Source organism: Helicoverpa zea, chromosome 5, assembly GCF_022581195.2.
Source record: "Helicoverpa zea isolate HzStark_Cry1AcR chromosome 5, ilHelZeax1.1, whole genome shotgun sequence".
Classification (NCBI taxonomy): Eukaryota; Metazoa; Arthropoda; class Insecta; order Lepidoptera; family Noctuidae; genus Helicoverpa; species Helicoverpa zea.
This window is the reverse complement of record NC_061456.1, coordinates 6749722-6775903: the sequence shown is the minus strand read 5'-3', so window position 1 is coordinate 6775903 and position 26182 is coordinate 6749722. Positions and strand designations below refer to the sequence as shown.

The 26182-nt window shown below is 34.5% G+C and overlaps 2 protein-coding genes across 3 annotated transcripts in view; one reads left to right on the top strand and one right to left on the bottom strand.

The window, feature by feature from the left end:
* Positions 1 to 26182, top strand: part of LOC124630335 (nuclear migration protein nudC) — a 30022-nt gene that overhangs the window by 2793 nt on the left and 1047 nt on the right. For both annotated transcript variants that reach the window (XM_047164198.1, XM_047164197.1), the window contains exons 5-7: positions 24032 to 24220; positions 25596 to 25668; positions 26029 to 26158. In XM_047164198.1, the coding sequence (XP_047020154.1) occupies positions 24032 to 24220; positions 25596 to 25668; positions 26029 to 26158 (392 nt within the window). The remainder of the gene's footprint in view (positions 1 to 24031; positions 24221 to 25595; positions 25669 to 26028; positions 26159 to 26182) is intronic.
* On the bottom strand, positions 178 to 16837 carry LOC124630336. The gene is made up of 4 exons (XM_047164199.1): positions 16597 to 16837; positions 2826 to 2957; positions 1046 to 1445; positions 178 to 889 (listed from the first exon to the last, which is right to left on the bottom strand). Exons 1-4 carry the CDS (start codon positions 16612 to 16614, stop codon positions 849 to 851), a joined length of 591 nt encoding a protein of 196 aa, XP_047020155.1. The 5' UTR covers positions 16615 to 16837; the 3' UTR covers positions 178 to 848.

The window sequence follows — 26182 nt, the reverse complement described above, 5'->3', positions numbered from 1 at the left end:
CCTATACCTACCAGATAAATTCTTTGCCAGTCTCCTGTAACACAAAACTCAAAGGTATAGGTTTTATTCTAACTATATGAAATTAGCTTTGTTAAACCATTCATTCTTTAACTAATTTGTGCTAGGGTAAGGATATACAGTGTGGAGTCTGTGGAGTTAGGAAAAATAATTTACGTGTAGATGTCGAGTTTTCGTTTATTATCACAGTTTGTCGATAACAATTGTATTAATTTACTTTTATAAAACCAAATTATTCGCCATGATATATTATGCCACTGCCTGATTACAGAATATTTCTTTTAACTTATGATGTAAAGGCATTAAAGATGCAGATTTTCATATACTTACGAAAAATTGCAACTTTTAAACATCCAAACATGTACTAAAGTTTCTAAGTAATACTTAAGTCATAAATTAATCACATTATAATTTAATCTATTATGGTAGAGATTTTACTTAAAAATTATTAAATAATTTGAATACACAATGAAATTAATTAATATTCTATACAATTTTAAGGAAACCAATTTAGCCTTCAGATTATTTAAAAATAACATGAGCATCACAGCTTAATAGCTTATAAGACTTATCAAAAATAAATAGAGGTTTACTACTATTAATTATTATCCTAAGGTTTATGTACTGGGTAAGTAAGATATTGCACTATTTTATTTATTGTCTAACTATTGGTTTAAATGTAAACAAAGATTTCCTAATAATTTTAAATAACGGTATTTGCTAAATTAGTTACTAGCTAATTTATAAGTAACATTAAAAATAGCTAGTTAGTTGTGATCAATTATTACTTGTACCCATAACATATCTTCTGGTTTTCTAGACCTTATGACTTATGAATATTTATACATCCCGGTCTCCTTACGCATTCGCACTGTAACAAAAAAAAAAAAGATTAATATATAAGTAATTTAAACACGATGGAAAACTTTGCTGTGAAACTTTGCTATACTTCAGAAATTGCCTTTCAATCTAACTTGCAGATTGACTTACATTTATCTCTTAGGAAATGAAAAGGTTTAGTACTCACTTTCAACGAAGCATATGGCTGCCAGTATACACGCAGAAAACAGTATAGTCATAGATATAACCAGAACTGTTATCTGATGTGAATGATTACAACAACAGGACTTAGGTTCTTTGCCTGTTCGCTGCTTCGTATACCCGTTTACGACGGTAAAGTGTGTTGAACTTGCTACTGATTGCGTGTCCTGCCCAGGCCCCGAATTCCTCTTAACACCATTCCACATTGAATCCAAACCATCATGGGATTCCTCAGGAATGGCGACTACGGCCTCAGAATGTCCAGATTTGCGTCCAAAGCTTCCAAATTTGGTCTGATAGCTCCCGCGCTCATCTTGCTCCGAATTTCTGTCGTGCATGCGCGCTAGATGCGCCGCACTTAGCAGCAATGAGCCCGATGATACACTCTGGAAATAAAATACCCATGTTAGCTAATTTCAACATTTTATACCTATTTTGGAGCTTATAAAATACAATGTTATGCTGTAAGAAGCGCGTGCGTAGTAACTTGACTGTGTAATCGATTTGAACTCGTCGACATTAAGTGGTATAGAGTACTGCGTGGGATGTTGTTACTACGGGCTAGTTATGTCACGATTTTTAACTAGGAACTTTGAACTTATCATAGCGATGAGATGTGGTGTCTGCACCCGACTCTTAAAATGATTTAAGTGAAAGGGGACTTCGTTTCATAGATGATACTGATGTTGAGAGAATCGCATACAGACTACATCTCGTTTCTAACTTAAAAAAGTTAAGTAGCAATAGGCCTTCCTAATGTTTCAATGAATTTTTATTCTAAACTGTACAAAACAAACAAACACTTTATAGGCAATTTTGTACAATAAGAATTTTCTAAAACATTTTACGCAAATATCGGTATCGTAATAATATGCTTTTGGTTCATAAAATCTGTGGCGAAATAAAAAAAACGCAATTTCAGCTTTCAAAACGATTATGTCGCCAGTATGACTCAAAAGTCTCCGAACTCAAGCAAATAGTCACACTCAGAAATTGTGTAAATGAAAAGAATTTAGACCATACATAATCTTAAGCTCTTTTAAAACATAGGTATTTTGAATTGATTTGTTACAATGCTTGTTGGCCGTTAAACAAAGTTCAATATTTATGACACTCCTTATGATTCGATAACACCTTGGATTTTGAGCTCAATGTGAATCATCCTTTGGACTTTGCATTCATTAAAAATTGCCAGGAAATAATATGTTTTATATTAGTGAAACCATCAAAATGTGTTAAGCTTTTTAGCGCACTGGTAAAAAAATGTCACTATCCTAAAAACAAATCAGAGTAGGTATGTGACATTTAATATTTTTTTATTTGCATATTTAACATTACAAGCGTCTAATATTCAACAATACTTGTTATTTAGATTTATTAACGATATTTTGTGTCAGTCTTGCAACAACAGTTGTCAGCTCAAATTAAGCAATCTTTGGAATGCTGTATAGAACATACAAGTTTAGTGGATCCTGTACCGGACACGGCAATATCAACCAGTTTCTTGACCCCACCAATTATCTAAATCTGTATTCAATTTTGATATAAAAACAACATGGAATTAATTCTTGGAAAAAAGGGGGTTACCATAATGATGGATTAATAAAAAAAAACTTTTTTGTGACATCTATGACGAGTTGAAAAAATGTAGGTGCATAAAATATTGATTTTGCTTTATCGACACACAACGTGATTCTTGTCTTTATAATTGAAGCGGAAACTTTGTGTGTAATCGTTGTGACGCATGATGTACAAGGTCGCCTTACGTGGGTACTGTGGTTGCTTGATGAGCCTTGGCTGGAGGCGGAGCCGCCACGAGACCGCGCATCGCTCAGGCTCCCGGCTGCGCTGCTGCCCGATAATGATGGCCGTGGTATGTGCCACTCTTGTGATGAGATCTGAAATGTTACAATAAAACATAAGCTCCTCAATTCTAACATCTTCACTATCATGCAGCTTACCAATACAACTAGATTTACTAAAACCCATTGTGAATATATTGATTAATGAAAGGAAGTTCCGTGTTGTTTTACTTTCATTACCTACTTACATGATAATCTAGAAATTATCTTTTGAGATTCGACCGTCCAAATGCTAAAGCAAAAAGTGGGTCGAGCGGTCACAAGTGTGCCATTAAAAGCATTATTTACAATTTTATTCTTATTTATAGATTGTCTTAGTTTACATATTGCATTTGTCTAGTTGACGAGCATTGGCGTAGTGTAACAGATCTTGCTTTAGTCATTAGAATGAATTTTAATACCTATTTTCTGTACCAGATCCTTGTATACATATTCATATTACAGTAAAAGGACGACATGTTGGACATTCTCTTTCCTCCTATCGTGGCCTGTACCTTCAATACATATTTTATTAGCAGCAGATCAGATAATATTGACATTGAAAGTTTAATAGGCCGAGTAAATACTTAGTAGGTATCTAATATTTGCACAACCAGCACATACATACCTTCATCAATAAAATTCTTATTCTTAAAATAGACAAACGTTAACTCTGGTAGATTATAAAAAGACGTTAATGCTTCGTATAACAATTGCATGACCCTGGCTGATACAATAGCTGCTATTCAGAAGTTGCAACTACGCTCAAACCAATGTGTAATTCTGCGTTTAGGTTAAATATCAACGTAATTTACAACTAAGTAATGTTAAAACTGATATTTTTAGATAACAAAAATAATACAGAAAAAATAAAGCTCTCCTAGTAGTTTACTTATTCCATAAATCTTAGGCTCATAAAAGAGGAATCGTAGACTTCCCATTAATGAATTGCATAATGACCTAAAGCAGTGGTTATAGTATTGTTTAAAATCACAGTACTAGTCAGTCTTTTTAAAGCGGCGATTGTCACGTTTACTGGTATTCGTATTCTAGCTCTTGCAAAATTTGCTTCATGCCTTGTTTCGTAGTCTTAACAGACTGCTATTGATCATCAAACAAAGACGTCGACATTCGACATAAAAGTAACAGGTATTCAGGTATACATGTCGTTGTGTTGTGCAACTGTGTCTGGGTGTCACTGAATGCGTACGGAAATCATTGCAGCACTCTTCCTTGTCGCGTCTTTGGAGATTAGTTTCATCTTAGGATCGCCTTTCAATCTCAATATGTCATTATGTAACCATGAAGATGGCATAGTCAAATAGAGCCTTTTAAATTGCTGTTGGTTAATATGATTCGAGAATGTTGACTTTATGTAAGCGATATTTAAAAATGCTCTTCCTGTATTTGTTTATGGATGGGATCGTGTTCAGTTCCATCAATTACAATTTTAGGTCAAGTTTTGTTCGGAGTCCGATTGATTTTGTCAGATACGGTATTCAAGGTCCATGTTCTCTTTATTTGCGGTCTCGTTTCGTCGGCCTCTGATGCAATAAATCTTAGCTTTGCTTTCGGCTTCATGGTCCTCTTTGTTACTCTGATAACATGATGGATAAGCATTTTAGGTAGTCATATCATTAATTCGTTTTACTTTTTATTGTTGTACGGCAAGGCCGCGTCATTATTGTGATATTTTAACAATCTTTTGTTTATCTCGATTGAGACATATTTTTATATTAATATTTGCTTGAAGTTGTTCTAAGGTTTTATTGTTGATAATTTTGTGGAGCTATATTATTCTACAATAGTGAACACAAGAGCTTCGCCTCAGATTGGCGATAGAGGCAGTGGGCGATGTTGCAAAACGTTTCGCCAAATGCAAAGAACCGGTTCCGGGGTTCTACGTCGACGGTGTTACACTGCAATATTCAGCAATGTCTTGACAACGTACAGAATGCATACACTTTCGCTGTTTGTGTGAGAATTCATTCTGCACTACAAAATAAAGTAGATTATGATAAGATTTAGCAACTGGGAACTCGGTCGATTTGTTTAGGTTCTATTGTGTGTGCTCATATTATGAGGAAATAGTGTTTAATTAGAATGTTGCTTGGACTTGCTGCAATGAAGGCCTACGCAAAACTGTTTTTTAGCAAATTATTTTTGAAGACACAATGCCATTTAATATAACAGGTAGTAAAGTGATTCAAGCAATTTACTTCCCGCAGTACCTACACGTTTTTTATCTCAGTTCATTTGAATATAATGCATTTTGTATAAAGAAGATGGATCAAAATTGCCCCACGTCCTATAACAATGTGACGTATCTCAAAAAAAAGATAAAAATGTTTAAAAAAATATGGCATACTCTCTAATTCATTTTTTTTACACCTTCATACGAAAAAAATGCTTTAAAAATTGTTCAGGCGCTGTTATGAAAACGTCGTTCATAGAACTATTAATGGACTATTTTATTAAATTGTTTTTTTGTTTGATAGAGTATACCTCACAGGTGGTCCCATAATCATCAGGTCAGGATCTGATGATGGAAACCCTGAGAAATTCAGGGCAACTTTTGAAAGTTGTAGGCATGCGAAGAATAAAAACTTGACTATAAGGTGTATGTCTTATAACAATATGCAACAGTGAAGATTTGGAGCTGACCTGATGATGGAAACGAAAGAAGGTCGAGGGAACTCGACAACTGAATATGTGAACTACCTCGTGTTTGGGCTTGTATTATTTGTATTGAATAGACCTTTGCAACAGTGACGGTTTGGATCTGATCTGATGATGGAGACCAGAGAAGAGCGAGGGAACTCGACAACTGAATATGTGAACTACCTCGTGTTTGGGCTTATATTATTCGTATTGATGAGAACTTTCCACTTATGCGGATAGTGACAACTGTGCTTGTCACTGAAAAGCCAAAAATAGGAAGAAGTCGGTGGGGATATAAACTTAGGTACATCCATTAGACACCGACTTCTGAGGTAGTTTACATATTTTGTTGTCGAGTCCCCCCGACCTTCTCTGGTCTTCATCATCGGATCAGCTCCAAACCTTCACTGTTGCAAAGGTCTATTCAATACAAATAATACAAGCCCAAACACGAGGTAGTTTACATATTCAGTTGTCGAGTTCCCTCGACCTTCTTTCGTCTCCATCATCAGGTTAGCTCCGAATTTTCACTGTTGCATAGTGTTATAAGACATACATCTTATAGTCAAGTTTTTATCCTGCGCATGCCTACAACTTTCAAAAGTTGCCCTGAATTTCTCAGGGTTTCCATCATCAGATCCTGACCTGATGATTATGGGACCACCTGTGAGGTATACCCTATCAAACAAAAAAATAATTTAATAAAATAGTCCATTCATAGTTCTATGAACGATGTTTTCATAACAGCGCCTGAACAATTTTTAAAGCATTTTTTTCGTATGAAGGTGTAAAAAAAATGAATTAGAGAGTATGCCATATTTTTTTAATCATTTTTATATTTTTTTTGAGATACGTCACATTGTTATAGGACGTGGGGCAATTTTGTATGGATTGTGATCCGTCTTCTTTGCGCTCCATATTGCACTGAGGGCACGTGCGTAGTTACGGGCGCTTACGGATATGCCCACATGAATCAACTTTTAATTGCTATCAACACGTGGTGAGTAGGTACACGTTAAGAACCCCGTGAGAACAAGGTATTGAATAAACGTTTGCGTTTATATTAAAATGTTATTATGCGTACGTCTGTTAGTCCACGTGTGTGGAAGCACGTGCTAGCAGGCATGAAGTGTGCTTTACTTAGTCTTAAGACATAAGTATTATTTGTCATACAGTTTTCTGTAATTAGTTTTACAAATTGTAGTTATGGCAACGTGCACTGATGCTGCAAAGTGGGAGTGGTCTGTGTAGCTTGAAGTATTGCCTGTGTTTTGTTTACTGAACGTTATGGTCATGAGGCATTCATAAATTATATTTGATCTCAATTATATCCAACTAATAATAACATATTTTTTTGCTATATGTATGGCTTTAATATCTTAACCATTCATTCGTTCTGAGGTTAATGAAGACGTCAAACTTAATAATGGGTAGCTTTGTTTCAAACACGATGCCATGTCCATATAAGTGATTGTTATGTTCAGTTGAGACATTAATGTCATTAAACCATGAAGGTAAATCTGTCTGTAGGTACACCTCCGCTTTATTTGGGTTCTTCTCGTTATTTTTATCTCTACCATCTGTTATATTTATCGTAATATTCATAATGCGAGTGTGGTTGTAGCTCTGATTCATTTGTAAGGCATTTTATGCCCTCTAAAAAGATGCTTAAACAAGCCTCTAAAAAGATGCGCAAACGAGAGCACGTTCTTGGCAAAATAACATTTCAGTATTTCGGTACCTTGTCATTTAGTTAATTTTAGTTTAGAAAAGTTTTACTGATGACTGTCCTTTATAGACGGCGTTGGACATAATTGAAAATAATTAACGGTAACGAACTAGTTAGGGCCATAACAACAGGTAGGTGCATAGCCGTAGAACATGTTCGGCACGTTGCGCGCATCGGTGACGAGCCGCTCTAGTTATGCAACATGTAATCTTTACGAATCAACAGTCAATGCGTGCTCACGCTGCGTGCTCATAACGGTTCATTGTAATCGCGGAAATCATTACACATGATCCAACTTAAGCTCCTAACGCTTTAGATCTCACGACACTTTAAACTTCATCCTATCTAGGTAAAGTTAAATATATTTCGTGACCATACGCTTTTTTGCCATTATCTTAAAACACTTTTTTATGTGTATGTAATTAAAACTCCCCAGATAATTGGTTTTATTAACAAGTTTTTCAATAACTCAACTTCTTGCTCTTGTAACGTTTTGAAGTCATGAACTCACGATGTCGTTTTCCTTTAAGATGGGCTACGCTTAAAAGCAGAAGTGACGCCTCCTACAACTTTCATAATCTCAAACAATAGTTGCTACACTTACTATGATAATCGGTTAAAGACTTAACTAGACTGTTCCCCTTACAAGAGAAAGCGTACACTCCTGATGCATGGCGCTTCTAAGAATACTTTCGGTACTGCAAATGTCACAATGGATAACGGGTTACGGTCCACGATTTCAATACTTTTAATTTCACGTCTCGCTGTGGTCAGGCTCACTTGATCGTTACTGAATTATGGGCGTTGCAATATTGATTTCTATCAACGCTACCGGCGAAACGGCCAAGTTTCGAACTGTGTAGTTTCTATATAAATGCCTCCAGTGTCTTGGCAGTTATGTTAGTGTAGGTGGTAAAAAAGTGAACAAGCAGTACATTTACATATTATGCTAGCAATATTACAAAAAATCGAGTTATCTTCTAAAACATTATCTATGATAATTTGAAGTTCAGGTATGACATAGGCTGGCAAAAGCAAGACGTGATATTGAGCATCCAATTATCATATTTTATACGCGATTGCATGAGGACGCCGCAATAACTCATTGTTCACGCTGGTCACAAACATTGACATGATGCTTATGCTCGTCCTTGAACTCAATTGCCTGTATTTATAAAGCTAACGGGATTTATGTCAATTTAAATCAAGAAGAATTTAATTTAATTAAATATTTCGTAAAAACAGTTAAAAATTCTTTCAGTTCAATAAACCAGAATAAAGAAAAATAATAACCGGTGATAGGTACATACTAATAATTACTGGCCTGTTGTGATTTGGAGCCGTGGATAGAAACCATTAAATTTAAAAAAATAAAAATGTTCTAGGTTGATCGAACTTTAGTATTAAAAATAGATATTCCGGAATCAATTAAAGGCGATTATAAATTTTGTTTATAATTACATGGTGAACATGGTATTCCTCCCTATAATTACTTGAACCACGTCATTATTTCGGTTTATTATTACTTAAAGGTTAGTGCGGTATATTGTCTAGGTACCTATGTACTGCGAGTAGAATAGAAAAAGTGACCATGAAATTGGTATCTTAGCCGGATTCTCCTATCATTCAAGTACGTTACGATGACTTCATTTGCTGACGTCTGTAATTTGCTGTTATAATGCGTGATAATAATACATCTCTTGTAATCAATCATTACGCGTCATTCTTTATCCATTATATATTGTACGTCAGACGATAGATTTTACAACATTAAGTTTACGTTAGGGTGGTTTTCTTCAACAAAGTGAAGCTTATGGTTAGGTAACAGCAGCTCGGGTCGATAGATCATTAGGTTAAGTAACGCTTAGCGTGGTCGGTTCTTGGATAGGTAACCATATGATGTCGTGACGAGCTCCTCCGTATTTCGGAAGACAGTAAATTGACGGGAACCAGCTGTGATTTGAACATATTTTTGCAGTTCTTACGGTACGCCAGGGGCCAGAAAGTCTGACAACTAATCTTTGCAAAAGGTACCGAGTTGGCCAGGTCTAAAAGCCATAGTGTGGAAATTTGACAATTCTAATGACCAAAGTAACAAACCCTAAGTAAGGGACAATTCAAGAGTATTGATATGGATGAAGTTTAATGCCAAAGCTTTTTACCTTGACAGATTGGGCTCTAAAAAATTGTAGCCAATAAATAGCTTCCTGTCTATCACGTTAACTGTATGACAAATATAACATCGTCCACAGTTTCTTGTGTCAATTGAGCGTAAGGTCAGTATTTGTAAATAATTACGAAGCGTAATTTGGTAACAATATTACAAAGTAAACACTACAAAGTGTGCATGTGAATTTGTTCGGTATTTCCATGTGAAATATTCATGCCCCAAACCAAACATTCTTAGGTAGGTACCTTTTGCAATATGACAGACAGATGGTAACCTTGTTACCTCTTTTGAGACAGCTAATGACCGATATACATACAAAAACAATATTTAAAACATGGAAAATACCAAAACTCAGACAGAGAATGAGGTCTTGTAACGTTACTTATTATAAGTTACAACCACATTTTAGGAGTGCAACCGGTTGACGTTCCTTTACGAGCATTGTATGGCATATTTATTAGAGAAAATGATTTTGCTGCCATCAATCGTGTTTCGTACATTTTAATTGTTTTGCGTGTCCTTATCGAACCATCGAAATATTTCACGTTTCGGAAATCAAGACTAGTAAATCGAACGACCTTAATTATTTGCTGTGTGAAGAACATGCAGCGGCGCGAAAAATTTTGTTTACCAATTATTTCGTAATCCGAAACTTGTTCGGTATGATGTCGTCATTAAGGCGCGTACGCACGTACGAACACGAACATAGCGAACACAAACACCAGACCCGAACATTTGGTTCGTACGTATGGACGGCATATTCGAACACGAACGCAAACATAGTTCGAGTCGAGTTCGCGAACAACAGTCGTGAACTCTATCTTAGTAGCCATGACGGCGCCGCACTAACGTAGATTTGAGCAATTTAGCTGGCCAAAAGTCTTTTTTTTTTAAATAAAGGTTATCATCAAATTGTGGGTAAAATGGAAAGAGGAATACCCCAGCAATAAGAATTTACCACATCTACCTACCAAACATGCGATATGCGCTTGCACCAGGAGTTGGAACTTGACCTTAGTGCAAATTTTACGTTATACGTTTTTAGAGATCTCGGTAGACGGTATTAAAGAAAAATTATTTTTGTGCTATCTAATTGATATTAAGCAACTTTTATGATGGATTCGAGTTGTGTAGGTAACAGTTATTATATTTTAATATATTTTAAGTGTGATCACTTAATTTTTTATAGTATTATTTCAATTTTAAAAGAGGGTGTGTAAGCAAAATATTTTTTTAGTAATTTTCTTGTTTAAACACAATTTTGTTATATTATCGCGTTCGACCGCGTAACATTTTTTTTAGTTTTAGATATTTGACATATTAAACTAGCTTACGACATATTTTTTGGCTGCGGATAGCTGCGGATGTCCGACTTACAGGCTTTTTAAGATTTGAAGCTCATACAAAAATAAAATACTTTTTTCTTTAAAATGTCACAAAGTGCATTTTTTTTTGTTTTGAGTACCTCTGGCGTAAAAATAGTGACCCTACGTTATATTTACAATAAAATACAATAGCAAGATCTGACTAATTTGGAAGAAAAACTAAATTACCTAGGAAACTAACTTTTGACCTATTAGGGTGACACACCTGATAATATAAGCAGTTTTAAACAAAGATTTGCATATTTTAAAATAGCTACGAAAGTAAAAAACTGAAACTGTAAAAAAAATCCTTAAAACTAATGAGAATTGGTTAAGCAGAACATTTGAACGCCCGACAAGTGTTGGAAATCGACCGGGGCGGCCATCTAAATCACTTAAAGATTGTAGTGAGAGGACTAAACGAAGGAAAACTAAAGAAATACGAAACTGAAGAAATGTGACCAACAAAAAAAAAACATCAAAACAAGATTATTTTGCCCTGAAACAATAAAATATGCTACTACCAGCTGAATCAAACACAGAGTCTGATATATCAGAGGCAGAAAGTGAGGAATAAAAAAATATTTTTATTTTTTTTACTACATTACATATTATTTTGAAATAGATATAATAAAAAATATCATAACTACTTTTAAAATGAAAATATATGATACTCTACATTAAAAAAAAATATTTACGGTTTTTTTCAATAAAACATGCTTATTATCAAAATACAATGCTTAAATAAAATAAATAATAAAATAATGATAAAATAAAGATAGAAAAAACGAAATACATTGTAAAATATTTTTGGCCGCCTAAATTGGTCAAATCTACGTATGTGCGCCGTTGTAAGTAGTCGATTGTGAAGTAGCGGAGAATTTTTTGATGTTCGCAGTTTTGTTGCGTAACATTTATTAAAGCTCTTCGAACACCGTCCATACAGAACACACTACAAGGATCGCCGCGAACATGTTTGACGAACAGAGTGTTCGATGTTCGATAGTGGTACGCACGTGCGAACCAAGTTGTTGCATATCATGTAACGCAACAAATTTGTTCGTACGTGCGTACGCGGCTTTACGGTTTACGTACCACTGCGTTGAGATAAAAAATATAAATAAAATACATATTATATGTACTGATACTGCATAGACACAATCCTTAAAAAAGAGCTTTATTAAACACGTGTCATTAGGCTGTAAGTACATTCAAAGTATTTAATTAATCAAGAAGTCGCACATTTTGACACCATGAATACCTGTTATCAATTACATCATACAAGACTTTGTTGTTAGATCCGTTTGTAACTGGAAAACCCTAAGCATACCCATTCCGTTTGTGACTAGGATCTTATTTGAATAAAATGTCGTTGACTTTCGCACGATTCACATTTGTTGTGATATACATCTTGATGTAAAAAATACACATATTGAAATGAATCCTTTTATCACGCCGAGGATAAAGGCTAATGTGACTTGTTGCTAACCTGACCTACTCTCACATTAAACTCATGATATGTGGCCCAATGACGTTGTGAGCAATACGTTGTACGTGACGTAACAGACGTATCTTACCTTCCAGTGGGGCGTGGAGTACGGGTAAATATTAACAAACGGTCATGATGAGGTTTCTACATTAATTACACAATAAAGTAGCAGAGGACATTTTAGGAGTGTAAAATCGGTCATTCAATTCGACCACCCCTATTTAGCGACTTGTGTTTATAGGCTTTTTAACGTAGTTACAAGATATCGCTTTTAAAAAGTAGATTTCATGCATTAGGTGAAATTGCATCGAAGAATAAATAATATGATACCAAAGAATCCTGACTATTAAGATGCAAATAATCGGAACATAATACCCAGAATAACAAAAGATGTTCATGAAGGCAATAAATATAAGAAATATGTATTTTAATGTTATCGGGTCATTATTCATTAGCTGTTGTGCAAACACTTGACCATGAACTACTATAACACAGTGTAGCCAAGATTTCATTAATTCTCTGTGACACTGCTGTCTCATAAAATTAGCATAACGGAAATTTCCGCCATTCAAAATGTAAATATTATTATTATTATTCAAAAAACATGAATATTTTTTATATTGTTATCTCCTTGATCTAGGCGGCCAATCGGGAAAAGTAGTAGTAGCCTGTGAGTAGCGTTGGACGTAAGTGGGTATTAAAGTGATTAAATTATGTAAACGTATAAATATGTTAGTATCAGGAAAGAAAATTACCTAGATTGCAGGTAATATTGTAGTTAGCTCATACATTTAATAAGCGGCGGTTCTAGCTACCACCTGTCACGTTTTGCATGCACTATCAGCAACACAGATACATTGAAACGTTCTCAGTACAACTCTCTCAGTAGGTAATAATGTCTGCTTCGTAGTTGTTCAAGTTATGCTAAACAATGAACTTCTCGAAATCCTTCAATTTGTTCAGAGATTTTGTATAAATGAATGCACAGCAACCGTTCGGACCGGCTGGATGTACGCTAAGTCCGGGTGTTGTGAAATGTGAAGGCCGCGCGTCGAGGGCAATTTTAGTTGTCAGTCCCTGCGGCATTTATCTCGGACTTTTAGAACTAGCCCTGGCTCTCTCAGTTGATTCACATTTTAAAGAAGTTCGTATTAAAAAGGTTTTGATCCTCGATTAGTTTTTTGGAATTGAGGTAATTTGTGCTCCGAGGATATTTTAATTCCTAAAATTGAAAGCTGGACTGATGTCACATCTACTTTGTAAGAGTTTTACCACCATACCTATATGATTGGTAATGTGATAAGTTTGGAAGTTTCGTTTTCGAAGCAAGTTGTTTCTAATGTTGTATGAATAATTTTCCAAAAACTTTCCAATCTTCCTTTTGTTTTTTTTTTATCTGGAAATTATACTGTTGAGATCGTTAGTATTCCTTTGCGCAAACTGCTCCTTCGTAAATTTTGGTGACATTTCAGTTGTTAGTTATTCTAACACACGGAAGGGACGCAAGAAGACTATTCTTCCGGGTTTTTAACCTTCAGTTTCATAATAAGATATACTACATAAGAATGTATTGTTGTCAATGCAATTTAATTGATTCACATAAGTTATTATATCATAGTAATTTACATAATATATCATTATTATTTTATGATATTTGCCAAACCAGTTTTGATGGCCAAGGAGGAAATGCTATTACATTTACTTATAATGTACCAATGCAAAATGAACGGGCTTTGATATCGTTAATACGTCATTAAAATACGTCGGTTCTATGTATTTCCAAGTGGATTCACTGATTTAGGTAATGAGTACCTACATTGATGTAACACGACATGCAAGTCAATTGATGTTAATGAGAATCCTATAAGGCTTTACATTCTTTCCACACACGGAGCAAGATTGATCGTTTGAAAGAAAATAGCATACGTTTTCAGTTTAAAACGTTTTGTTTAATTGCACTGACGGTGACCATCAAATAGTTGATTGCAAACGTAATTACAAATGGTCAGTGACATTCTAAAAACTTGATAGATATAATCATAGGATTACGAGACTGAAATGTACCCTAATTTATTTTATAGTCAGACAAACGACCGGGTACTTGGACAACCGTACTTACTTGTGCTCAATATTTTAGAATTTATCTAATTAGTAATTGCAATAATTGTGTCTAATCATTACGTACATAGATTTATAAAAAATCTAATTCAACTTGATTTAGAGGTTATCCGTTCTGTAATGACTGTCGAAGTAGATCAATGTTCCTTTGTAATGTATAAAATTTTTAATGACTTCGCCCATTCAATGCTATTGCTGATTACTTCTTAAGATTTAGGAAAATTGAGAGGAAGATCTTCATGTAGGTACTTTTGCCCTTGAAAAAACTTTATCATATAAAGAGAATTTCGCTAATGCCTGTATTAACATTTTCGATTACTTATTTGTAACTGCCTACTTGTAGGATATTTTAATACTGGTTTTAGTACTCATGGTATGAACTAATTGAACAAAAACTAAACAAAATTTGGTATCAAACTAGATTTGTAAGTAGATTTAAAATTAACGAGTTTTTATAACATTTGTAAATAAATAAAAACATTGAGGAAATCCTTATCTTTAAATGGCAATAGCTATGTGTCAGCGCAATATCAGTCTAGGTATTAAGATTTGAGTTTACCTGCATTTAAATAGTAGGTAAACCTGTATCAAAGGAGTTTCCTTCCTCACAAGCACACGATTTTGGATAAACCTCTATTGAATAATATATTTGATGCAAAGTTTACAATTTATCGATACAAAAGATGTTTTTTCGAAGACGAAGACGACCTTTCAAAGCATTTTGAGTTAAATTATCATTTCTCAGAATTCATCCTAACGAAATAAAATAATGGCGGCAAGGGACCTCTTGTTTATAAATAATTTAGAGGTTAAATCAAGGAAAATGATTTCATAATAATATAACTATTGACAATAACGACGTAGTTCGTGATTGCATAAGCTTAATGTTCGAAGATGCTCCTTTCAAAATGTTGGCATTTAATATACAAAAACTACTTGTAAATCTAACCCTATTGAATTATGTAGGTAAATGCATTTGAATTTAAATATAATTGAAGTAGCAACGCTCGGTGATAAAATATGGTTATATCGCAGTTTTGGAAAGCTCGATAAGCTTTTTCACGAGGGACTTAAAAAGCTGACGCGAAGGCGTCTGTAGATTATCAATCAACTACATTACAAGTGTGTATAAAAAAATGCTGACAATACTAAATTTTGCATTATCTAATGAGATTCCAAATATTTGTACCAAACTTTATGTCAATCCACTTTTTTTATTAACTTGATGAGCAGTTCAATTGGTTCCTGGTGGCCTTGTGCTCATACATAACAGCTTCGACAAGTGTTTCTCCTCCCACATTTATCAGGAAAATCTCGCATAATCACGCTTTTATTTCAATTGATAAGCAATGTCCTATTTCGTAGAATACTCTTATTTGTGCTCATCTGGGTTTTACTACTTGGTTTTTACACCCATGTGTTGGAATGTCAATAATATATTTACAGTTGAATCGTCGAGTATCAAATCTTGTATTTCGATGACGTAAAAGTGTTTGTCCAGACGAGTCATTAAATGACAAGGTATATTTTTAGTGTCACTCTATTTGTGTCGAAACACAACAAATCCAAACTGTCGATGACCACAATAATCCATTTTCCAATAATGTTACTCATTGAAAGTTATTTCTCGTGCTTGCAACCGCAATTGATGATATGATAAGCATAGGTAATGTTTCTGAGAAATTAACATTACAGCCTGTCTTCTACTTTTACATATTTCAAGTGAAAAAGTTCGGTGATCTATTAAAATGCTTGCAATTTCACACATAGTTCATCGTGCTCTAATTTATTCGTTAATCGGTATGCGGATCTCAGTTGCCCGAATAATGTGTTTTTCAATGGAATTTTTTCCGCGAATTAGATATTTTGAATGGATCCTATATCCTTTTTAGAGAACCAGTTCTTATCAAAACAGCCTTACCAATTACTAAGCCAGACATTCCATGTTAAAGAAAAATGTGTGTTCAGGAGTTCCAAAGCACGAATCAGCTGATTGCATACAGCGTCACTGTGTCAGATTCAGTATCCATGAATTCGGGATAATTTAAAGTACTTGCTTAGTTATATTATTACTTACTATCATTCACAAGAAATCATCCAGTTGTATATGGTAAAGAGTCCGGCTTGAAAAGTCATTGTTTTAAAAAATTGCATGCCTCACTTACCGAGCTTTTGGTATCCATTGTTTACTAGTGCCACCTCCACTGTATTATTGTTGTTCTCTTAAGAGCTGTTCACTAATGTTACGTCACTGAACACTGCATTCACTCGGTCCACATGTCTGTCAAAATTGCGTTAGGTTGTAGTTGTTTCGAGTTGAACCTCTCTCGCCCTCTCCGTGTGGCCGGCGTCGTGTAACGCGCCTGCTCCAAGCGGCAAAGCGACTAGAGTCGTACTGAGAGTGTTGCAACTATCACCAAGGTTTATATATGAGGTTGCACGCTGCCGTTTTCTGTACAGATTTTTCTCATAAGATTTTGAAAAATATTATATTTATTGCAATTATTTGGAAATCTGAGTATTGTGTAGCAAGCTTTCTAGTTTCCTAATTTTGTTATATGTGTAGAAACAAATATTTTATCTATTAATAAATATTTTTGAGCATAAATAAAGTTATGTTTAAATATATTTTTGGTGTCCCGGGACGTTTGTGAACGAATAGGTATAATGTCAGTTATTTCATCGTGTATCAAATATTTGTTTGTGATAATGAGGCCACAGGAAAGTCCAAACGAAAAATAATATTTTTCATATGAATATTTATTTTGGAAATTCAAAAGTAACAAATTAAGATTTAGGTACACAGGCAAATGAATGCTGTAGTGAATTGTCTCAAACATACAAAAAAAACAGTAACTACTCTACCTACCCATAAAAGTAGAATGTCCTGGCAACTGATAAAGTAACACTTCAGTATGCAATTATGTAATAAACGGTGTTTGAAACTATTTTAAATTAAAAAAAAAAAAACAAAAGTAGGTACTATTCTTACCATTAAAGTTATTCCCAAGCCCATTTTTGGGGTTCAATTCTTATCCACGTTCAATCAAACACTTACAGATAACATTAAACGGATTAAAATAAACAAGAAAACAAAACACTAGCGGTCAGGATCAGGACAAATTTCGTTTGACCATGTAGACCGACTGCCGATAGCCTTTAGCCCACAGGAAAATTAGTAAAGAAGCAATACGGTGGCTATGTCACGTTGTGTGCATCGTTTTGTGGCAAGTCAAGTGCGTATGACGTATTCCTTAGCCGATGCCAGGAGTTGCGTAATCGCTCGCCATCGAGGACGAACTCTCCGCTCGAGGAATTTCATTACAGGAATCGGATGACTCCGCTTCAAACCTATTTTGGTATCGAAAAAACCAATCACGATCACGACATCAACCGGACATTGCGCCAAACAACTTGTAATTCTTACAAGTTTTTTATTGTAAAACACTGATTACACCGCCTCTAATAGTGATAGAGCTCCCAATTTCATTTCTGTGATATTTAAATAAAACGACCTTCGATTAACTTTGGAAGAAGTCAATTATGGTATCAATCTGTACCTATTATATTGTGTGAGGTTTCTGTATTTGTTCCGTGTAGTTTAATGCTGCTACTTGGTACTTACTGACGTCATGTATTCAATATACCTTCGAAGGCTCGTGTAACTCCTTACGTTAATTTTAATTACCTTTTATATTCAATCATCAAACAAATAAATGAATGAGAAAAAATCAAAAAGATAGTCCACGAAGTCGATAATTATGATCAGAATAATTATGCGGACATTTATTAAGTTTTCAAAAGAAAGAACCGATTCGATTAAAAATAATGATAGCTAGTGATGCTAATGATTGGAAATGACGACACTGATGACGTTGCAGGAAACCAGTGCATTTACGCACAGTTTTCTCGATATCGACAAATAAATTAACGATATAAACTAGATTCTACATCATAAAGAAGATAAAACTCCTTATTGGGACTGCACTTTATATTAGCATAACTTATGTGGTAAACTATGCATGGTGCGTGTTTGCTACAGATGACAAAACGTTGTAACATCACTGTCGAAACAAAGTTCCCCGCGTTCGTCTGTAGGTGTATAACAAATGATTTGGAGAATCCTACTGACTTCAATAGAGACTTTTTATTACTTTGAGCAGGACTTGGCCTTATATAGCTCGTGTTTGAATCAACAGGAACATTGTGGCGATTAAAAATATGAGTGCTTGCTTGACTGAAACAATTGAAGAAAATATCGTCTATTTTCATTAAAAAATAAACAAACAAGGATCATTTAATTGTTTAGAATAACTATAATGTAGAATATATGTCATGCTTCTTGTCATCCGCAAAGAGATTCAATGTTTTTATGATTAATGTTTATCGTAGTTAACAACATTGTTATTTATTAATAACATAGGGATAGTGAGCAATTAAATCGGTCTCCATCTTAAAGCAACGATTACACAATATTCAAATAAATCTTATTGTTTAGACCGCCTTAGGCATAGAGATAATTCTCTTTCTTCTTGAATGTTTTAAACTTTTCGATGTTGTATTTCCAAAACGTCGTTAATTTATTAGTAGGTACCTAATTACAAATAAATTAGATACGTATTTCCACTTGTCCACAAAAACGCCGTCAATCGTCTGATCGAGCATATTCCTCGAAACATTGTTGATCAGACCATCCTGCTTAAATAAAAAAATAATAATTTTCGCCGTTCTACGTATGTCAGACCACCTTGGGTTTTCATCAGTTTGGCTCATCAACACTTACCGGACTAATAGCACTTACTGGACGTTTTAAATTACATGGCTTCTAATGGGTCTACTCCAGTCAGATCCATGATGAGCTGAGTCACTTGCCTACAGGCGGATTTTTTAGCAAGGTTCTAAATCTGAAAAAAGCAAACATACATTACTTATACACACACAGACGTGCCAGTGATTATATTTATTCAATGTTGGTAGTACACACGCGTACAGAAATGTGTGTGTAGTAGTGATTTTGTAATTGCCGTAGGTGTTAAGTTTACGCTTCTATGTAATGACCTCCCATGACCATGACGTATTTGCAATATATTTGCTCGGGGAATCAAGAGTTCAATGGTATAACACGTCTTACAATGTGTTACCACAGAATTCAGTGCCTTCGAGCGTTTCATTGTCAAATTGTGTAGAATGATCGTTATCACTCTACGAAACTACCAATTAATATTCCAAGTCATTAGTGTTACTCATGTCTCGTGTATCATAAATGTAATGCTATTAATGCTGGAGGAGTTTGATTGACTGCTGAAGTATACCTATAATAAGTTTTGACCATGTAGTGCTTTGCTTTCCTCTAAAGTTAGGTATGGTTAGTCAATGCCTGTTTAATCGTTAACATAAACTGGGGTGGAGATGGAAAGCAATTTGATTCCGCTATTCGATTAAATATATAATTATCGATAATATTTTATTCACTACATAATTAAATAACAGGTAAAAATAAAATAGATGTTGCTGTACCATTTTTTTATCCTATTTTTGAGTTAAGTTGTAAGCCTTTGGTCATGTGATATGATACGCTTATACGCCTACACATAATAACCGGCAATTTAAGATTTGTTTTGCTTCAACTATATATTACGTAAGATCATAAATATTTGAAATATGTATAATATATAGATTGAGACGCCGGGCCAAAATAAAGACACTGGTTGTTTATTAATATTATGTCTGATGACCATTTAAATATCAAGTAGTAATATAACGCTGCGTTGATGTCTAATGAACTGAGAATTTCGTGCGGCGACAACGAGGCGCCTAATTACGGTTTTGCTTGAATACTATTATCATGTGTTTGGAAGTGAGTCCGACGACTTCGGCTTCCATTAGAACGGGGCCGTAATCGGCGCGTAATCGTGTGAAGGTATTATAACACCACGCTATTCAGCGCAGTTACCACAAGGTTCTTATAAGAAGTTAAAGCAACAAAGGATTGAAGGCTTGCTTAATTTCTCAGTCGCACGCACGACTCCGCGCTTAATTGGAATGCAATTATATCATTAAGTTAGCTGTATCATTGCCCAATTATCGGCCGCTATGAAGTCTGATAGCACCTCTTTCGTGACTGTATCACGGAATCTCGAAGTTCAAAATGCCGAAGTACTGAAGCCATAAAGTACACAAGATCGATGCACGTGACTTAGAATGTACGCTACATCGAAGTACTGAATTGCGAATGTTCATGATACCGATGTACGGAATATCGAAAGTTTGTTATAGCGAAGTACGTGATTGCGATTGTTCTGAATCCCGATGTACGGAATATCGAAAGTTTGTGACACCGAAGTACCTAATATCGAAGGGTTTAAAATCACGGTATCTGCGGTAATTGGTAATATCAACCGGAAATGCTTTAAATATCGTATTTTGATCAATTTCCAGTAAAAAATGCATTGCTTTAATGTACTTGTGTTAAATCTACGAGATCTTATGTTGTTATTCCACGACTTTGTTTTCGATTTTTGTCGTGGTTCACATTTATTCATCATTATTTGCCGAGCCTTTCCCAACAACCACCCACCCACCTAACATTGTATTGAGGTCTGCATTATATATTATATACACTTTTTGTTTTCAGCATTGTATTGGGGCCAGGGGAGCATCAATGTTTTACAAGGAGCGACAACATAAGATCTCGTAGACCGACCCCAACATTGTTGTTGGGGAAAGGCTAGGCTCAATATAATGCAGACCTCAATACAATGTTAGGTGGGTGGGTGGTTGTTGGGAAAGGCTCGGCAAATAATGATGAATAAATGTAAACCCCGACAGAAATCGAAAACAAAGTCGTGGAATAACAACATAAGATCTCGTAGATTTAACACAAGTACATTAAAGCAATGCATTTTTTACTGGAAATTGATCAAAATACGATATTTAAAGCATTTCCGGTTGATATTACCAATTACCGCAGATACCGTGATTTTAAACCCTTCGATATTAGGTACTTCGGTGTCACAAACTTTCGATATTCCGTACATCGGGATTCAGAACAATCGCAATCACGTACTTCGCTATAACAAACTTTCGATATTCCGTACATCGGTATCATGAACATTCGCAATTCAGTACTTCGATGTAGCGTACATTCTAAGTCACGTGCATCGATCTTGTGTACTTTACGGCTTCAGTACTTCGGCATTTTGAACTTCGTGATTCCGTGATACAGTCCTCTTTCGTGACACATCAAAGGATAAAGGATATTGATTTACAAACACTGTCCAATTAGTTGTTTGTTATCCTATGTTAATATTTTGATGGTAAATATTATTATTTAAGTTTACTTTAGCAACAAAAGTATTAAACATTCCGAACGGTAGCACATAAAACAAGTTCTGTTTGATTTGCTGCTGTCAGAGTAAATAGACGCTCAAAATAGACACACATAGATAATATTTATTACAGGATTGATTTAGAACGAAGTTATTTTATTGTATTAAGCTCATATAACTACGAGATTTTTGAGAAATAATAATTATTCTAAGACAGTTTTTTTTTTCAAAATTATATGGAATTTTGACGCCTCATAAAATTTCTAGATAACTTATAACATTGAACTGGGTATAAACCAGAGCTTAATCATTTTATTCATCATCTTAGCATATCTGAATAATGATCATGGTCAGCTTAACGTTATGTTGTTTATTTTAGATATTAATAGACCGTGTCACTAATTATATATTATTATGTGTCAACGCAGATTCCATTATTCAAAACTATCAAGGCCAAGGTTTGACCATTCCTACGTTGTTTTCAATAAAATAAAAACTTCCAGATATGGTTGCACTTAGGGCAATGTTCAAAATATAATTGCATATAAGAACAAGTTGTAGGCAAAACAAGACCAGAAAACCTTAAAACGAATTTATTTACGTTTAGCCTTTACAGACAAACTTGTCCGAGACGTTAAAGTAGGAAAATGTAAAATTGCCATCCTCATTAAAACTTGTTTTGCAGCAGCTGCTCATCATTTCGGCTTCTTAATATCAATAGTAATGATGGGGTCACGTAAATGATTCACAAAACAACGTAGGCAGGTATACGGTCCGGTCCGGTTCGCAGACGCGGGTATGTTCATGCACATCGTCCTTGCCAGGAATGCGAGGTCATCACGCCTTCGGTCGAAGAGCGCGTTGTCTTGCCGGTCCTCTTGTGAAACATAATTATTGTTGTTTTTAGACTTATTCATTCCGTATTCTATGCATGTCATTATGATGTCAGTTCGCGGCCACCACCTTGTTGCTCACCGAGTTGTCCTGTTCGCTCTAACAGCTTGGCTTCATAATTGAACATAAACGGTTTACTACGTGACTCGTGCCTATATTATATTTATAGTATGGGGATTTTACTTTTATTATATAAAGCTCTATTATACCCGAGGCAAAGATAGGAATAGGTACTAATGCTTTTGAAGCAAACCACACCAAAATAACCTACTGGAATGAATAATAGTAGTTATTTGACCGGTTCAATATTCGCTCGAGTTCTAGAACCTATATAAATAGGTGAATGAAGAAATATTAATCACGTGATATTTATCTTTAAATATTTATACCTAATGCATTATATGAAAATAAGATGCATGTATTCAATTCAGATACAATAATGACTACTTAGTAATTTGAAATGCAATTAATTCAAATGTGATGCACTGATTGAAGTTCCGACATAAAACAAGTGCTCTCCATGTTCAGTACAGCAGAGTTATAATTGTATCTGTAGCAAACAGGAAATAATGTTACGTTTTTATGCAAGGTGAAATACATTCACAAACCAGTGAAAGTGTATTAATTGCGGTAAATGCTCCAAATTTAATGATTTTCTTGATATAAACATTATTAATATCATTAAAGTATTGCATATTCAGATCAACGTTACATTAATACATTTATAATATTCGTAATTATGACGCAACGCAACGCAAATTGTCGTGTCTTTCATTATCAAGTGTTGAAATGTTAAGGTGCCATTCTGACCTCTTACCTTTACTTTTATTTTACGTAGTGTGAATGAAATTGTACAGTATTAATAATATTGTTTATATCCGTTTACGCAAATACCCAATTATACGACAATTATACTGTGGTGGTTGGTATGTGGTTTGCATTATTAACTTCAATATCCTGCCGCTTTCTGTTGGTTTATTGTTGCGACAAATAACTTGTTCGCTGATTATTTTACTGCAGTGTCTTTCACCGGGAATGACCCTAAACTTGAGCCTGTGTTCATAGAAATTTAACCACGCATCAGATTAATCTTAAGAATTAAAATCATAAGCTACGCAGTATAAAAAAATAGCTAGATTCTAAACTTGATATCCTGACAAATGTGTACAGGTTTTAGTTTCATAACACAGAAAAAAGTATTGAATATTTTTTTCCGAACTGGATAATATTTCTGTTGTAATTAGAAGTTACAAATCGTTTCCGACTTCTGTAATAAAGTAGATATTATTTTCCCATTATTATTTAAAATATTGTTTTTTGAGGACCAGATTATAATTTTGATAATGTAGTATTTTAAGTATTTTTCATTTATTTGCAGCTCCGAGTACCTCTTCGCCAAGTTCTGAGGCCACGTGACTTAACAGTGATCATCAACAAGAAGCATCTCAAAGTCGGCATTAAAGGCCAGCCGCTTATCATCGACGGCGAACTGGATGCCGAAGTCAAGATTGAGGAGTCCACGTGGGTGTTGCAAGATGGTCGCAATTTGCTTATCAACTTAGAGAAGGTACGTGATTCTACTTTATGAGATGAGTAGTGTCTCGATGAGTTCAACAACCCGCATTGGGTAAGTGTGATGATTAAAGCCCGTCTTCATGGTTCACTCTGCAATACCCAGTATTGTCAGCAACATATTGCCAGCTACTCAGCAACATGTTGAGGCAACTTTGTTTATAAACAAAAGTTTACCGTGAATACGGGGCTTAACGCTCAACCCTTATCTGTGTGTAATGAGGTCTGTGCTCAGCATTGGGACGATAGAATGCCTGATGAATATGAGTTCTAATTCCATAGTCTAGTTCTTAGAATTTGAAGCTAAGATTATGTTTATTTTACCGTTCATAAGCATTTGCTAATTATGAACCTACATTAGGAAATGTTGGCTGTTGCCAAGGACTAGAAGAAGTAAAGGCATTTTTACACAAACATGAGCAAGTTTATATGATTTATCAAGTTAATAAGTAGGTAAATACTTTAGATGTTTATGAACAAATAAGGTCCCGTAAATTGGATATTTATCGTAGTATTTATTAAATTAATTACAAATTGTTACTAGATTCTTAAATCTTACACATACACAAACTCATAATTAGACTTTTGATTTTGCTCGAATCCAAAGCATAGTGTAAAATGTACAAGTTTTGTTATGGTGCTACGCATTTAAATATACTAAAGCTGATCTGGTATATAAATGTTAGGCGTATATTGTTAAGTGTGGTATTGCCTTTAGTACAACAGGATGAAGTAAGGCCACAATTTTTAATTTTCAATATTAGAAACTAAACAATTAGGCTGGCGCCGGCTTTGATGTCTGGCAAAACCGCCAATATCATTCATGCTTAAACACTCCTACCAAATATTATGCAACAGCTATCAAAAAAAATAAAAGTTTATTTGAAAATTTCATATTATTATATGACTATTATTCATTCACAATAACAACAGTATCTTCAGAAATATTAATCGGCATTTTATTGTAGAAGAAGATTATGTGAGGAATTATTTTTGTATCTAACTTATACTTATAAACAGTCGGATGTTAACTCATTAATTTTTCTGTTAGTATATCATTTAAATGCTGTCCTGATATGTTCGTAGTAATAATAAGTATCCATCCCTTGTTCTGTCGTTAGCATGTACCGAGTTACTGAACTAACTAGTGTTATAAATAATGCTAATGCGTCAGTTTTTTCTTCTTCTAAAATGTCATAAACAAACCTTGTAACACTTCTAAAATTGCTTTGTACGATTATTTAAACATTTTAATGAAGTTGTCATTATACAGCGTAAGGTAAAACGGTGTTTTTTAGAAACCAATTTAAGGTAATGATGAGTTTTTGTACCGAATAATGTTGTTAATAATATATTGTATCTTCTTACAGGTCAATAAAATGAATTGGTGGGGCAGGCTAGTGAGTACCGACCCGGAAATATCCACGAGGAAGATCAACCCAGGTAAGGATTTTGGTGAAGTTAAAGCGTGTATTTATGGTAATTAATTGCTCACGCACAACTTGCTCGGTACTTCGAGGTGCTTTATACGCCAGTTTAACTGTTCAATAGCAAGTAGCCAAAAATAATGGAGTTGGTTTTTATTACATGTTGTTTTTTACGTTATTTCCGGAAACAGCATTCAATTTGCCAATTTGACGGCTATCTTTATATACGAAACTGTAGGCTATGTTATTGTTGAAAAGATTTAATTTACATCAAATTGGTAGCAAGCTCAAATTAATGCAGTATATTAACAAAAAACGTTTATTTCAAGGTTTTAGAGTCATATTGTTCTATAATATCTTATGTTTTGTGTTTCAGAACCATCGAAACTGTCCGACTTGGACGGAGAAACTCGCGGCCTAGTTGAAAAAATGATGTACGATCAAAGACAAAAGGAAATGGGTCTCCCCACCAGTGATGAACAAAAGAAACAAGATGTGCTTAAAAAGTAAGTTTTAAAAGTATCTAATAA